Here is a 17189-nt window from a genome sequence, read left to right as displayed (position 1 = left end):
ATCTGCATAACTTAGCCCTCATCCCGATGTGTCTCACATGTAATGTCCATTGTCAGACCTGATGATCCATCTTAAGGAAAAGGCAGCCAATTGGTAGAGTCTATTGGAGATGTATTTCAGAAAAAGTGATATTTGCAAGGTGAAATAGGAAACTGTTGTTTATATATCAGATTTACTTCAGATTCAGTCACGTTCATCTGTAAATACATGAACTATCTTTTGTGATGCGCTCAGCTTCCCTTTTTTGTCTTCCCTAGCAGCTGCCTACCAGTTGATCTGAGGTTTGTATGTGAGGTAGTTAACCTTTCCCAGGAAATGATGTTAAGTGTCTTGCTGTGCACAGCACTGAATGTATTTCCAGTTTATAAAACTTATTCATGTATTTTTTCTCTTACATTAATTACAGTCATCCGACACTAAGGGGACAGACAGGTTCTTTTAGGGATCCTTGGCAGAATGATGACAGCACTAAATTGTGGTTACAATTAAAGCTTTATTTTCTTAACAGGATAGTATGATTAGTATAGCACTGAATTTATAATCAGAATAGCACAGGATTTCTATAAGCAGAATCAGTGTACTACAATTTTATAAGAGCACTGCTTAGCTTATGGTTTCTAATCACCTGGACCCTCTTCAGATTGAGTCAAATCTTAATACTTGATTTGCTGTATCAAAAAGACAATCATGATCTAGACTCAAAAACATATAAAAGAATACAAGTCACTCAATCCCTGGAGGAAGCAGACAACAGTGGAGGCATCCCTCACCACCGGGGGTCATGGTCTCACTGTCCAGCAGCAGTTCTGGTCCAAGTTCCCCCTTAGGACTTATAACTGCTTGATTTTATGAACAGTTGTTTGGGTGATGTTACGTGTCCCTGTTCTTTGGTGGGGTCATTGACACCACCAGGTTGCCTGGGCGCCTGGGACCTTCCAGGCTGGTAAGGAGGGGAATAGTCAGCCTCGCACCCAGGAACCTTGAGGCTGGTAGGGAGGGGAAGAAATAAATCTGTTTGGTATGTCTGCTCGGTGCACAGGACCTTCAGGGCCTGATAATGAGGGGAAAGGGAACTAATAAGTGACCAGCTCAGCTGCAAAGAATGACTGTTTGCCTTATATAATAGTGTTAGTTATGCTAACCACTTACCAGGGGTCTGATTGTATCAGGTGGATCTGTGCTACAGACCTCTCCTGGGGTGGCTGTCAGCAATTGTCTCCAGACTGTTTGTCCCAGCAAAAAGTCCCCTTGCTATTGTCAGGAGCTGTGTCTCATCGCCCACAAGACTGCACCAGGTCCACAGGGTACCTGAGAGCCTGGGGAGCAGAATTCATAGCATATTATCTGTGAATCACTTGTTGATCTACAGCATCTGAAGTACAGAACTGTGATGGCTCACATGAATTTGGAAATAAGGTGTTTGTCTATGTTTGCTACTTTCAAAACAGATTGGTTCATTTTTCCCTTATTTTTACTGGGCAAAGGCTATGTCTTTGTCCATTCTTCAGTTTCCTTGTGGTTCTATATAAGCCCTTCTGTTTTTTTTAAAAAAACTTTTCCAGTATAAAACCAAACGTGAAAAAGTTGAAGCTACAACTGGCTTGGATAAAAATAGCTCTGCATTTACAGAAGAAACTGTTACAACTGCTACAACAGCAGAGGCTTCAGAGGTGAGACCTTTATTGTTGTATTCCTTCATAAGATATGAAGTGGGGAGAAAGAACACAGAATAAATTTGGTTCAGTTCATGTGGTTAGTGGTTGAGAAAAGGAAGGAAATGGTACATAGATAGATTTTAGCAAGGGCACAAAACTTAGCAGCTAAATGCTAGAGGTGATTATGAGGATCTTCAAGTAGGTTTAAGAACACCAGAAGACCCCACTGGTAATTAAGCAGTCCAAAGATAATAGATGATGTGAGAAAATAATCCATTCATATACTCAATTAAATGTATATGCTAATGAGCCATCAATTTGCTGAGAAATCAAAGAAAACAGTCACTTTGGAAAGTCTAGATGTATGTCAGCATAAGATGTTTGATAAGCAATGAGATAACTGTAAGCACTGCAGAAAGAAAGGAATGGAAGATCATAATAAAAACTTCTTAATGGAAAACAAAGCAATGGAAGGCATTTATTAATTAATGGTTTGTTACTCTGCAAAAAAAATGTGACGAGATAAAAGCGAAGAAGAGGCTTAACGTGCCACTGATTAAAGGTGTGGAAAGCTTAGGGGTGTTGGTGGTTTATAAAGCCTAGAATTACACTGGAGGAGAGGTAGAAAGGAATTCAATAGAATATGAACACAGAACTATTGACAGTACCAAATCAATACACATTTTATTATACTCCTTCCAAATTTCATCTCATAGTAATGAGAGCATGGGAATATGAGCTGTAGGAAAAGACATGAATTAAATCCTGCATCCTTTCCTTCATATGTTCATACTGCACAAACACGAGGAATGTGTGAATACCTACCTATTTAGTTGGATTTTTATGTTATGTACATCCAATTCTGCTATAAATTATACAATTTCACTGATTTCAGCTGAACAATGGATTTTAAACTTGGGTCAAAATTGGACACCATTGCCTCAGTTCTTACACAGTACGCTATTTATCTTAAATCCAGACACAAACCCTCGAGTTGCTCAGAAATAACCACAAGGATTCTACATCATCTGTGTTTTGTTCTTCACAGTAGGGAGTAAGTCTTGAGTATATTGGAGGCATGACTGCAGATACCTAGAGCTTGCCATAGTTTGTGTCAGAAGTCTATAGAAAGGGCAACATATATTAAGGGCTGCTTTATACCCTGGTAGGGTTTGGACAGATCCTTGCATAGCTTTAAAATACAAAGCTTTCAAAGACAATTTAGTTCTACCTTCATCCTGAACTTACCCACTTAGCACTGCCAGAAAGGGAATAGAGGGACTAGGGAAGAGCTCTCTGTCCTTTCAAAGAAAGACCTAAATGTGTTTTCATTTTAGAACTCTTTGAAGTAAATTTTACGTTTTCAGATAGTAACTTTTTTCTCTTGAATCTAATCTATAGAACAAAACCCAAGAATACAAAATCGTGGGCATGTATTCCAACGGCATCAATGTGTTGGGGTTGATCGTCTTTTGCCTTGTGTTTGGAATGGTTATTGGGAAAATGGGAGAGAAAGGACAAGTGCTGGTGGATTTTTTCAATGCACTGAATGAAGCTACAATGAGAATAGTTCAGATAATCATGTGGTAAGTCCAAGGACATACTGGAGTTTTCTAACAACTACTTTAAGTGGGTTTTGTCATTGAAGAGGTCGGAGCGACCTCAGACTTCATGTTTGCTTTTGTATAGGGCTTTACAGCAAACAACTCTAAAAGAAAGACTGGTAAGAAGTTTCCTTTCCACAGAATTTGATCCTTTTGAGGAAACTAGAGTTGGGGATTCCACTTTATATATTAAAGAAACAGTTCTATTGGTACACAAGGAACCTGAGTTTTTCAGACATTCTTGTTAGAACTTTATATCAAACCAGTACAACTGCACTAGTGATTTGAGGACTGTTAGAAGCATTACCACACACATGCCCTGCTCAGTCTTGAACACTATTCCCTGATAGACATTATGTTCACAGGATAGCTGTCCTTGGAGCTAAGTTCCTTTAGAAATATATATTAATATACAAGCCACAGCACGGACCAAAATCCCAAATGGTATGCAAAATACAACTTAATATGATGTACCGTCTGCTAATAAGTTTTGCGAGACAACATTCTCACAATATTCTTTCATAATATTCTCAGACAAGAAAAACAATTTAAAAATGTAGCAAGTCATCTAATAGTGTTTGGTTGGACTTCACAGCTATTCATAGAGGTTTTGTCCATGCAGATCACAATTACAGGACCAGGACTATAAGCACACACAATCGTTTCCAGACTCCTTGTGCCATTTACTACAATACTCTGCTCATATCCACATATTTTACACAAACAGTAGCTTATCAAATCTGTCCCTTCCATGGATTTTTCTTCCACCAGCACACTGAAATTCCTGTAAAACAGTAAACCTGTCCACAGTTTAGTTGCACGCTTCTTGCTGCCTTTAAGGAAAGGTGAATTAGTTTCTGCAGCTTGTCCTGTGCTAGGCAGCTGATTGAGACCCCAGCTGAGGTACAGCCCCATGAAGTAGCCTGCCTCACTCTGCAGCAAATTACTACTAACGAGACCTGAGAGTTAGCACATGTCACAAATACAGGATCCTACCCATAAGCTGACTATCCATTTTCTTGCATATACCTGAAGTTGTGGCTACAGGTTCCCTGTGTTTCTACAGATGTGGGAGCTGTTGTATTGAATAAGGTAAAGTTTGATACTGGCAGTGTGAGGAATTAATTCTGCTTTCATCAGGTTCAGGACTCAGAAGGAAGTAGGAGTCCCTGCCTTGTGTCGGGACAGAATACTATTTTATCTGTGAGATAGCATGCACACAAGCATTTTATAAATTTATATTTTTTAAGTGGATACATTTTGCATATCTGTAAATTTATAAATTAATTTATACTACTTAAAGCTCTGAAGTAGCAACTAGTCTTTGTGACAGCCTGCTCTCTGGCACCAAAAGGAATGCAGTGGAGCTGGTGCTAGTAAGTCCTGATTTTTGCCTTGAATGTTCTATAGGCGGTAGCCCATGCAGCTATTCAGGACTGTAAAGCGTGCCCTTGTGTAAGTTTGCTGGGGGATGGGGACCCTCCATCAAGCAACACACTGATGGCTGTACTATCCCAACATACTGAAATCACTCGTATTCTGTGCGAGTGGCTCACATGCAGCTCCTGGTGCTGCAGGGCAGGGCAGCTGCTGCAAGCGCAGGAACCCTTTCCTATGTGTGTGTGGTTGCAGAATGCACAGATACTGGTCTCAGCCCTGCAGACTTCTGCCTCCAAGAAAGCTTATGGCTATGCATAAACATTTACTGCAGTAGAGCAAAACCCACATCCCTTCCCAGCTGCTGTGTATTCTGTGACACTAGGTCATGCAGTACTTGTTAGACTATGCCTAAGGTTACATTTACTCTCATTTTCTAATCTTTTTTCATCACCCCTAATGTAGTCTTGCTGCAAGTGAATAGTTCACTGTATAATATAATATTAAAAAAAAAAGTCAGTTGAGTAATAGAATATGAAAAAAATCTTACATCTGTTGTAAAAAGTTATACTGTGTGAGAAATTATTCCGTGGTGAGCACGCAATATTTCTAAGAATGCATTTTTAATTGCTTTATTTTTGCTTTCCAGGTATATGCCAATCGGTATCGTGTTTTTAATTGCTGGGAAGATAATAGAAGTTGAGGACTGGGAAATCTTCCGTAAACTGGGTCTTTATATGGCTACAGTACTAAGTGGGTATGTAATTTCTTAAAGATGAAGTTAAATGTGTGCAGTTTTTAGAGCTCAGTTCATTACAACTCAGTTATCCAAAACACCCAGCCTCTTGTCAGAGACAAAAGTTCTTGTCCATGAAAATTATGTGAGGACGTTTTGAATGCATGTTTTGCTGAATGCATGTTCTGTTTTAAAAAGTCAATGCCTTGCATTCTAAAAGAAAAAAAAAGCAAAGGCTGTTCTTGTATTTGTTGTTTCATCTTATCAGCTTGGTGCTGAAACAGATAACATAATTGTATTTTTGAGAGTAGTAATGCTTCTATTAGATACTAGAAGAAGTTGGAAAAGGGTGAGGTTGTGAATTATGGCTTATGGGGTGTTGGCAGCCTATTGAAAATACACAAATATCTGGATTAAGTAGGGTGCCTCTATGGGACTTGTGGGCCCAAGGTCTACCAGCATGGGCCCAGCCCCACTGCCCCACACAAATGCGTAGTAAGTGCAGTGCACAATAAATGATGCCAAAGAGGAAACTGATCCCTTCCCACCTCAGTACAGAGCAGGCAGCTGGCATCAAGAGAAGCCCTGGGGTTTGCACTTTTTGTTAGTTACTCCTTCAAGGCAAAGGTAACTGGTGAAGCTGCAAAAGCAGCAGTTGCTATCTGAATAACTTAGCCAAGCATCAGAACCTTATTTTTTTATTCTTGTTGTAGACCCTTGGCTGTATAGAACAGTCTGGGGTGGAGGAGGTTACACCTGCACAACATGGAGCCTTGGAAGTGCCAACTTAACTGCTCCAAATGATATAGGTTATAATACTAGATCATTATATATTTCTGAAGACTATCCTACAAAGAACCCTTGTGATAGATAAATGGGTATTACAGTCCCAGCAAGTTAAATGCATTTAAATTTCTGTTTCCAATTCAGTGAAGCATAACTTCTAGGCTGTCTTGGTTCATTGCCTTAGCATCCACTTCTATAATTCCTTCAGTATACTAAGGATTTATTCATGTTTTGTCTAGAGGCTCGATCCAAAGTTGTTCAAGAGCTTCTTTTCCCCCACTTTATGCATATGCATGCTATTTTTCAAGCTTACATGCTTTCTGACAATCAAGTAGAGAGAAGGGTAACAGATTAGCCTTAAATGCAAACTTCTCTATAAATAGTCGAGATAAATAGTCAAGAAGGATATCTCTTTTTTTTTGCATTAATCTTTGCTAGATAATCATATTTATTTCAAATTTGTTTTGTTTTATGCATAAGTCACTATGTTTGGACTAGGTGTTCAAAAATAATTTGAGATATAATGACTTTCTAAGTAAAAGTTGCAGCTCCAGAAATAGCACTGAATCATGACTTTTTCAAAATGTTGCAGACATGAGTGTGAATTATGTTTGTCTAATGCATAATGCAATTTTTTGTGAGTTTCCATTTAGACTTGGAAAAGACATAAAGTTTTCAAAGGATGCAAAAGTTGATGTTTACCAAGGGACTGTAAATCAAGAGACTAATATTTTCAATATAAATTATAAATGACACTATGGCCACAAGTTAGGTAAAAGTAATTTATAGAATGACACTGTATCACTTCTGCAGGTTTTGTATGTTATTAACTCCAGTTAGCTCAGAGGAGGAATATGTTGGATGGGTTATTACTGCCCTTAGACTTCAGTTTTAGATCTGATAGCAAGTTTTATGACTATTTACCTATTAATGGTTACTATGTGTACTGTGACAGAGCATATCTTCCTTAAGATGTGTGAAGACACACTGCCTTCTCCTGAGTACATTGATTGCAAAGTAAACTACCACCGCGTATAGTCTCCCATTTAGCTGGTAGCCATGGGCTTGACAGGCACAACAATTTTAAGTAGGTTCTCAGGTGCTCTCAGAAAGATTGTATATAATAAGGGTGCCCACCTTTACATCCTTGGAGACAAAAAGTCTCTGTTCTACCAAACACCCTTGCACATGCCACAATTTTCCATGATGGCTGCTAGGGTAGATCTTTGCAGAATTTCTGTCCTTATAGGATGGCCTGAAGCAGGTGATGCTCAAGGTATTGTGGAGAAGGGCTAACGGCAATATATTCTCTGCAAAACTGACCATCACGGAGGGCATGTTGTCATCAGATCACAGGAGCAAAGATGACAATGTACACACAAGGCTATAGGCTGCAGGGAAGAAGTGCTTGTCCTACAGTCTGCAAGAATACCCTTTTTTCCCCACCTCTCAGCAAATTGAATTTGTACTGTTTCTTTGTTTTGGTTTCTTAAACACTGCTGTTTCCACCATCTTTTTGTTTTTCATCCTTATTTGCTTGACCTTGTCTGCTTGCAGTGTGTTCTGTTCATCAGCATCTTCTGTAGCTGTCTATCATCCTCCCTTTAAGCTTGATCCTGAGAATTACAGGTTATCTTAAACATATTTCTTGTATTCCCTATCAAGAAAAATGTGCAAGAGCACGAGAGCTGGTGTGTCTTATCCTCTTCTTCCTTTCCTTTAACTTTCCTCTCCAGCTCATCTTCTATCTCACCTTCTTCCCAGCTTGATTATTCATGACCTTTCACATTCTCAGTCCTACCAGATCTCATCCACCATTGTCTGCAGCACGTCTCAGTCTTTATGTCTCATTCAGGTCACCATGAGGGAACAGACTTCCTTCAGTGCCTCTGCTCCAATTGGCCACTAAATATCTTCAGCCTGTCACTTTTAATGGTGTCAGTGTCAGGATAAGGACATGTTAGCAGTCACAGAGAAGGAAAATCAAAATAGAAGGCATAATAGGAGTGCCAGAGGACTCACAGCCTGAGATGGAAAAAAAAAAAGAAAAAAGGAAGCTGCAGCCAGCAGACTCTCTCTTGCCTGTACCTTTGTCTCTTCTGAAAGCAGCAAGGCAGCTGCATCTCTGGACAGTGTAAGGCATGCCAGTTTGGATTTCTGAGAGACAAGAATCTTCTTATCTTAGAATTGAGCACTATAAGAATTTCTTTTTTCAGTTCCCAATGGTGATTTTTGGTGTAATTTTTGCTACGTGCTGTGAGATGCATTTTATGCATGAAAATAGCTATTACTTTGAATTTGTTTCATGAAAATCAGTAGTAGCAAAGCAGTTATGCACAAATACTTTATTTTGGATAATGCCCCGTTCATGCTGCCACTAAAAAAATGCAGATATAAATTTTTCAAAATAACTATTTGGAATTCAGTATGCTTCTAGGTGTAGACACACTTGAAATGTTTATTCTCATCAACATTTTGTTAAGACACCCAACAATACCTGTACCACTTTACTTTTTTTTTCTATATGTTCTGCAGAATTTAGTTTGTTCTCAGGCACCATTATATAAATTATTAGGTTTCTTTCTAGAGTTCTTTACAAAATTTTATCAATACATGTTGTATGCTGTTACTTACATTTCACTAAATAAATCACTTGTTCACATACAGAGTGAAAACTTTAATGGCTGTTGCTTTTCAAAAGATAATTTTTCCAAGGAAACAAATAGTTAGATTTTGTGAGTGATTTTTGGTGCTATTGTGGATTTTTTTACTGTGGCTACTGTTCTCTTAATTGCCTATTTTTGCGAGAACAAATAGTACCATGATTTATCGCTATCTTTATCAGCTGCTCTGAAATCATAAAAGCACTATTACAACACAGTAACGTTTGCAAGAACATCTTGTGAGGACAGAATAAAAATCCCAAGGCCATACATGACAACAGTTCTGGGCTTTATGTTTCCAGGCTGTGGTAATTTCTTTTCACAAGAAGCTGATGCTGCTGTAATTGCTTGTGACCTTGGAACACAGGAAATATTTCCCAGACCCTTCATGCGTATTTATTTCAAATATACTTACAGCAGGCTGTTTACCTCTAATCTTAATGCCCACAAAGCTCTGCATTCATATGGATTCAGGGTTGATGCACAATGCTCAAAATTAATCCACAAATTGAAGGATTAATTTGTCCCTGAGACCCACCCAAATATCCAGGCAAATACACCTGAGCAGCTAGAGTCAAGAGGACAATTTGATCTTTTGCATGCCAACACACTTAATTTTAAAAAGTAATAGTTTCAAAAGACAGTATTTCAACATCTTACAACATTAAAGTGGCAAGACTACATACATCTCATTTGTACAGTCTGAAATACCTCACTACATTTTCATTTTAGACCTAAGCTTATACAGTTTTCCACAAAGTAAGTGCAGATTTTTTTATAGGATCATTTTTAAAGTTTCTGCAGAAAGTTGTGGACTTCATCTATCCCTGACTTGGAACCATATTTACCTTTCATTCTAAAAGATGTTCTATAATAAAGACTGATAAACTTAGAAAAATTATTTGGTTTGTTTTTCTGTTTTGTCTCTAGTCTGCATTGTAAGGATCTGGCAGGGGAGTGGACTGTTTTACCATATTTCATGTCATCCTCTGCATATCATTTAAAATATTATTTATTGCCTTATTTTTCTCATTTATTTCCTATATATCAGTTAATTCTTGTTCTACGTTGGAAAGAGAAGCAATTAATAATCTCTATCTCCGTTCCAAAAGAAAGTGTAGAAGAACATTAGCCTGCGTTTTTTAAGATGGAATACTCTGTATATTTTGAACATAGGTGTCACTAAAGTCACCTTTAGTGTTTTCATAAATGTACTCAAGGACAGAAATTGATACCTATTATCACCATCTTATTTAAACAAGGCAATGAGCTGGATCCATTTGTTTAACTAGTCCATTTTATTTTGCAGTCTTGCAATCCATTCCACTATAATTCTGCCACTGATCTACTTAATAATAGTAAGGAAAAATCCTTTTCGGTTTGCCATGGGGATGGCACAGGCGCTTCTGACAGCTCTCATGATTTCTTCCAGGTAAACAAAAGAAACATACATTTTCTGTAATGTTCTTACTAGTAATTGCATTATTTGTGCTCTGATTTGATTGCTACTTTGTTACATACCCTGATTTCGCCTGGACAATTCTAAATCCCCTGGAGGCTGAAATATTACTTTCATCATTATTTCTGTAGTACCCAGAGCGGCACTATAGATTGCACTGGCCTTACACCAAACAAGAGTCTGCCCCTCCCAGGAGGAGGCAGTTCCTTTGCCATTCAGTTCATTAGTCACAGACTTGCTAGAGTTTAAGCTGTTGCACTGTTTCTGTGACTACATACATCATGATGATTTTACCATGTAATTTTGTGGATAACTTAGACTTTGTTATTTCTTCCCATAATTAGAAGAGGTAACAAAAGTTACTTTGCTATAAAAGCCATTGGAGGCCTTCCTGCCTGCCTTAGATCTCCATTTGAGTCTTAGAGCAGATGAGGCTCTGAGGAAAAGGAAAGGTAAGGGCAATGGTGTGCTGTTGCCTGCACTTACTTTGTGTGTTTATCTGTGTGCCAGTTCAGCAACTTTGCCTGTCACCTTCCGCTGTGCAGAAGAAAAAAACTTAATCGACAAAAGAATTACCAGGTTTGTTCTTCCAGTTGGAGCTACCATCAACATGGACGGCACAGCTCTTTATGAAGCAGTAGCAGCTGTATTTATTGCACAACTGAATGACTTAGAACTGGATATTGGCCAAATAGTTACTATTAGGTAAGACTAAATATATCACATGCATTTTGTTGGAGGTGTTTGTTTTAATGAATGGTACATTAACTTTGGATGACCCCCTGGGAAAGCTGAAACTATCATTCACAGCACAGGAAGTAATAGAAACATTCTCACTTCTTGGTCCAAGGCATTGCCTGTGCAACCTGATGAGGAGGTGGGATGGGCCAGGACGTGCAGCTGGTATACAGCATCATTCTGGAAATTGCCATTATTCTTCCACTGCAAACACTTGCAAAACCAACTTGGCCTCTACCTCTGATCTGTTCAGTTTGCATGTTTGTCATGTGTTGCCTGTTATTCAGCAGTGCAGCCACAACATTATCTATACATGACCTATCCCATAAACTTGTCACCAGACTTTGAGTAGATACTATTCAAGAGGAAAACTGGAACGTTTGGGCTTCTTTCCTGCAGTGAAATAAGCTTATCTGTGCCAGAAAATAAGAGTTTCTGTGAGCAACATGTATTCTGAATGCTTTTTCTGGACTTTATTTGGGATTTAGTGTAACAGCTACAGCAGCCAGCATCGGGGCTGCAGGCGTCCCCCAAGCTGGACTCGTCACCATGGTGATTGTACTGAGCGCTGTTGGCCTGCCTGCTGAAGATGTTACTCTGATCATTGCAGTTGACTGGCTTCTGTAAGTTTAAGGCACTTGATATTTAATTTTTTCTCTTTCTTTTTTAATGTTTACATAAGTTGTGTGGGAACATGTGGGTCTGAGAGAGAAAGCAACAAAATCATTTAGGACCGTTGCAGGAATTAGAGAAAGATTCTTCTTATGGCCAGGCTTGTTCAATATAGAGTTGAATGCAGTACAGCCGTTAATTAGGTGAGAAATTTTACTGCATGGGATGGCAGTGAATAGCCTCATATCCAGAGGTGCTATCAACCTTGAAAGAGTGGCCACAGCATTAATAAATCATTAGCATAATACTCAGGAAAGACAAATTTGACAGTACCAAGGGGTGCCTGTGGAGTGTCTTGGCTGCCACCATATTATACTAAATTCATGCCCCATTTATAAAAATCAAATGCAGCCACAAGCAGAACATCTCAGCTGATTTCCACAGAGCACATAAAATCCATACAGTGGTGAAGAGGGAGCGGAGCACAACATGAACTAAGCAAAGCAGGTCCTTGACTCCGTGTGCACACACGTGGTGGGCTGGACATGGGTCTGTGCTGCCAGCATTACTTTGCAGGGGCCGTTCTTCACTGAGACTTTCTCAAAGACCCAACCCCTTGATCAACAAGCACACGCATGCAAACTCAGGAAGTATTCCTTATGCTTGATTCCAACCATCTCACCTCAGAGCACATCAAAACCCCTCAGCTCCATTAAGCAGCTCTTTCTGGAGAGAAATGTTTTTACCAGAAATCTTTCACTAGGAAAGAGATAACAGGATTCACAGGCTAAGGAGTACAACTTTAGTTTGTAATACATTTTTTTTGCCTCCTAAATCATGCAAGCTTTAGTGCCCAGACCAAGGTCTTGTTCACCTGCAGTAACTCAGCATAGATGGCATTTTGTTGGTATCAATGCAGAGATCTTAATTATTTCATAGTCTCTGCATGTGTTCTTCTTAGGCTCATATTTACATGCAAGGTAAATGCACTCCTGTTCCTCTCCCATCCTTTCCAATAACTTTCTTGAAGGATCTCTGGCAGCAACCTATGTATTTCACAGATATATATAATTTATTTCATTATATAACTTAGTTTTGCAGGCTGTAGAGAGAAATTTCAGTCTCCAGAAAACCAGGGCTGTTGAACGGATCCAAGAATTAATACAATTTCTGTGCAAGCATAACTGCTCCAGACCAAACAGCTCCAGCCACAAGTACATTCTCCCCATCAACTATCTGCAACAGGGTCTAATAGGTTTGTTTGCTGTGCTTCACAATCATTTCATTTTCTCCAGCTCTCCTCTCTTCCCAGTGGACATTTAATTTTATTGAGGGTGATGAAGATCAATGCAAACCACTGGCTCAGAGCAGGTATCTAGAGAAAGGTGTAACAACAGAACAAACGTATATTGGTTCTTTTCCCAAAGTACACTCCTAGCCTCCTGCAAATTTCAGCTTACAGAGTTCCTGAGATAGAGGAGGTTTTTAACAGTTCTCAAAAGATTTCTTCTTCTCCTATGAATGCCTTAATTCTTTTGGGACCCATATAAACTTTTAGATTTCTACAAGCCCTGTGGAGAGGAATTCCACAACCTAGCAATGTGTTGCACAGACACATATTTAATTTTGTTTGTTTTAATCTTCTTCCTAATCATTTTAGTCCATACCCTCTAATTCTTTTGTGGGAGTGAGAGAGAAAGAGAACAGTAATTCCTTATTTCTCATAGTAATTATAGTTTTATGGATCTGATCTTGTCTCCACTTTGAAAGTCCACAATTTATGTGATTCTTAGGCACAATATGAACACATGGAAGCTACCTGTTCCACCATGAAACAGACAGAGAATTCTAGCTGCTTCTGATTCTAATTGAGATATTTTTCAAATTAAGGTGTCTTGCTCTGTAAAGCAAATTAAAGATTAATTTCATGTACCAGGGATCATTGCCAGTGTCTTTTGCACCTCAGCAGTTGGAATGCACATCATGATGCCACGTAGATTATTAACACTTTCGCATTTTGTACTTACTGCCTAAAATGTATTATTTTGCAACCTGCTAGTGGCTCATTAACAATCCTCTAGTTAATTCTGAACTTATGAAGATTTTATTACATAGGCTTGCGGAGTACATCCATGTTTTTAATGAAGAATAAAAAAATTTTGAGAAGTATTGTGAAAGATGAGTTTCCAGTGCTGTTGATTCCCTCGCTTGTCACTCTCATCCTACCAGAATTTTCCTTTACCCCTCTCTCTTCCTGTCCTTACCATATATTTCCTTTCCACATGGAGAACGCATGGACACTTTTTAGCACTGGATTTAACAGTTGTAGTAGAAGAAGATGTGTATGATACACATCAATTCACTTTGCTATTGTTTTTACAGTCCCTCTAGTTGTGACTATATCCACCTCAACATCTCTGCACAGACAGAGCAACTTGTTCTGCCACAAAGCCCTTGCAGTGCTGTGTAGCTGAAAAAAAAAAAACAAACAGGGAAGCATGACCTTCCACTGTCCCTACCTTACTTCCATGCCAATTTTCAAACTTTGCTATATTGCATGGTTTTGTTGGTCCTCTGCCAAGTACTGGCAAATTTTTAAGGCCTGCAAATCACATTTCTGTTGGGAGAAAAATCAACAGTACAGAAGTATCATATTCCTTTGACTTGTTTAGTACAACTTTGTACTTCAGCTCTTTACAGAGAAGCTAACAGAAGATAGCCTTTCCCATTTCCAGGGTGTGGGCCAATATACTGAAGACACTGGACTGGGTGCTCCTCTGACTGAGGAAATGACTGTTAGAAAGACAAAAGACACCATGCAGACTGTTCTGCTGCACCCCACAGTCTCTACTCCCAACAAACGCAGTCTCGTCACAAAGAGAACCAGCTGTGTAGCATACTTCAGGGCCTGAGAAGTGATCCCTACAACGTTTTGGACGGCTGTGCACAGCAGTATGGTTACTGCTGTAACAGACTAGTGATGTGACTTGCAGTTTTACACACTCTGTACAAAGTAATTTGTCCTGAAGGTGACTCCAGGTTTCTTTAAATACATGTGGGGAAAATTCTGTTTCTTGTTCTACAAGATATTTTTCTTTTAATTGCAGAATTACCGGGAATCTACACTGGAAAAAAAAAAAGCTACTCTAGCAAATGCAGAGCTGCTTACTTTTAGTAAAAGTATGTTCTAAGTAACATACAGAATGGTTTTTCTGACAATGTTTTTATTCCATAGGGATCGATTCAGAACAATGGTGAATGTCTTGGGAGATGCCTTTGGCACAGGGATAGTGGAGAAGCTCTCTAAAAAGGAGCTGGAGCAGATGGATGTCACCTCTGAAGTCAACATAGTCAATCCTTTTGCCTTGGAAACAACAATACTTGATAATGATGAAACAGAGACCAAAAAATCGTATGTCAACGGAGGCTTTGCTGTAGATAAGTCTGACACCATATCCTTCACGCAGACATCTCAATTCTAAAGTCAGTAGCTTTCAGGTAAAACAAGAGCACTAAAGGACATGGCCATATACAATATCTCAAATAGCTTAAAGTATAATTGAGAATGAATTACATCTCACATGCATTTGATTTACTACACAGACTCTGATTCTCCTTACCAGTTCTGCCCCCTTCTCATCACCTCTCCCAACAATTTGAACTCACCACTTTTAGTCCTTGCTGATAGGTTAAAGAAAAAGACAGTTGTAAAATTGTAAAATACTTTTTTTTTTTTTTTTCCTCAAGTGTATACACTATTGATGAGGCTACAAAATGCCTCTTTGGAATTAGCATGCTTATAAATGGGGATCTTAGCTGGGACAGCCCAAACGTGTTTTACTCAGGAGTAGCACAGCATTCCACATCTTACCCACATTACAGAGCACCTGTATGAAATCCCTTTTAACATCCTTGCCTTCTAAACAGATTGCACTGTACTTGACACCTACTGTAACTTGATCGTGTGCCAAAATACTCATTTCTGCAGCTGAGGGGATACTACTTGGGTGCTTCAGGAAGGAGCAGACCAGAAAGGCCTTGTAATAAGTATTTTACTGTGAACAGGGTTTCATTTTTCTTTAATTATGAAATAATTGGGCTTGGAAGAATTTCCAGTGTTCATGTAGCTAGATTTCCCCATTCTTTTCATGTGAATGACAGCTGCTGGGATTGGCCTTCAGATGTGAAATAAGTTTCTGTGTGTTTGCTCTTCTAGCATTTGAAGAGTTTTTGTAGTGGTACTTCATCAAATTAGGTCCACTTTGATGGCCTCCTAGTACATTTCCACCAGAAGCAGAAATAAGTTCAGTTACTGTTGTTCACTTTTGAACCAAATATTAAATCAGCCCAAAAGCAGGCGGAAGTCATGAAGGTGAAAATAGACTATATAGCAACACATAGTGTAAATTATAAATCTTTCCTTATTGGAATAAAAACAGACAAAATATCAAGAATGTAGGAGGCATACCTTTTCCTAGAGGGAAGTCACTGTCACTGAGCGTTTTACACAGGCTGGTTGGTTTTTTTGCTCCTTGGTTTAGTTTTCCAGCTGAACACACAAGTTTGTAGCTGCAACACTAATACAGTGCCAACATATCAGCTAAACTGTATCTTATGAAGCATTTCTGGACCCAGGAAGTCATGTGTTCAGATGGCTTGCTATAGGATAAGAAGCACCAAGAACTTCCTCATAAGAAATTTCCATTTTCTAAAACATTTTATACAAGATTTCCATGGTGCAAAAATCACTCTCAAGGGAGGAAATGCTGTAACAAATTTTTTTGCCTTGCACATTAAAGTCGTTAGCCATTTTATATGTAAAGTAAACTGAAATTCATATACAGTTCTTTGTTTGTAAATAAGCTTGTGGTAAACCTAAAATTGCACTCATATGCTAACAAAAAAACCTTCAAGTTCCTACAGTGTTATATATTCAATTCAATCCTACACTTTTGTATTTAAATAAACCAGAAGCGTGCCAAAGAGAACTGATGAAGAAAAGAAGAAAATATTTACTGTAGGTTTTGATAAATTGCACCTTAAATCAACAAGTCAATGAGACATAATACTGTATTTAAATTAAACATTGTAAACTATATGGAAGTGTTAATCTAAGTATCAGTATGTTTATACAAAATAAGTAAGACTGAGTAAATCCATCTTTTACCTGTGCAGAAATAGTGTGAGACAGTCTGTATTTGTACAGCTTTGCTTATGGGAGGAAAAAACGCACCAGTTTCCACAACTACACTTTGTCATTTCTTTGCTTTTTTAAGTCACCCTTTTATGATCACCCCATTATGTAGTCACCCTGTTATGATGTACTGTGAACAGTGTTCCTAATGTGTTCTAAATAAATAATTTCTCTCTTTACTCTTGTTTTAGGCTGCTGTCCTTGCCTCACTATAGCATATTGAGTTCCTTTAGCTATTAGCAAGGAAAACTAAACTGGTCGAATTTAGGATTTGTTATCTTCACTAGTAACTCAGCTGTAGCTTTGGCAATAATTACTCTTCTCTTCCAATAAAATAAATGCTTAAGAGCACAGTGCTGAGATTG

At 38.6% G+C, this 17189-nt stretch overlaps 1 protein-coding gene across 1 annotated transcript in view; it reads left to right on the top strand.

Moving 5' to 3' along the window:
* SLC1A1 (solute carrier family 1 member 1) overlaps nucleotides 1–15201 on the top strand; it is a gene marked incomplete at its 5' end in the record, with an annotated part of 52078 nt that extends 36877 nt beyond the window's left edge. Inside the window, 7 exons of the mRNA XM_082497832.1 lie at nucleotides 1563–1670; nucleotides 3057–3241; nucleotides 5286–5393; nucleotides 10131–10253; nucleotides 10791–10985; nucleotides 11507–11641; nucleotides 14866–15201. Coding sequence (XP_082353958.1) covers nucleotides 1563–1670; nucleotides 3057–3241; nucleotides 5286–5393; nucleotides 10131–10253; nucleotides 10791–10985; nucleotides 11507–11641; nucleotides 14866–15112 — 1101 coding nt within the window. The 3' untranslated portion in view covers nucleotides 15113–15201. The remainder of the gene's footprint in view (nucleotides 1–1562; nucleotides 1671–3056; nucleotides 3242–5285; nucleotides 5394–10130; nucleotides 10254–10790; nucleotides 10986–11506; nucleotides 11642–14865) is intronic.
* Between the last annotated feature and the right edge of the window lie 1988 nt (nucleotides 15202–17189).

Source organism: Vanellus vanellus, assembly GCF_965231255.1.
Source record: "Vanellus vanellus genome assembly, chromosome: Z".
NCBI lineage: Eukaryota > Metazoa > Chordata > Aves > Charadriiformes > Charadriidae > Vanellus > Vanellus vanellus.
Note: the sequence above shows the minus strand (reverse complement) of the source record. Positions and strands in the feature narration are given on the sequence as shown.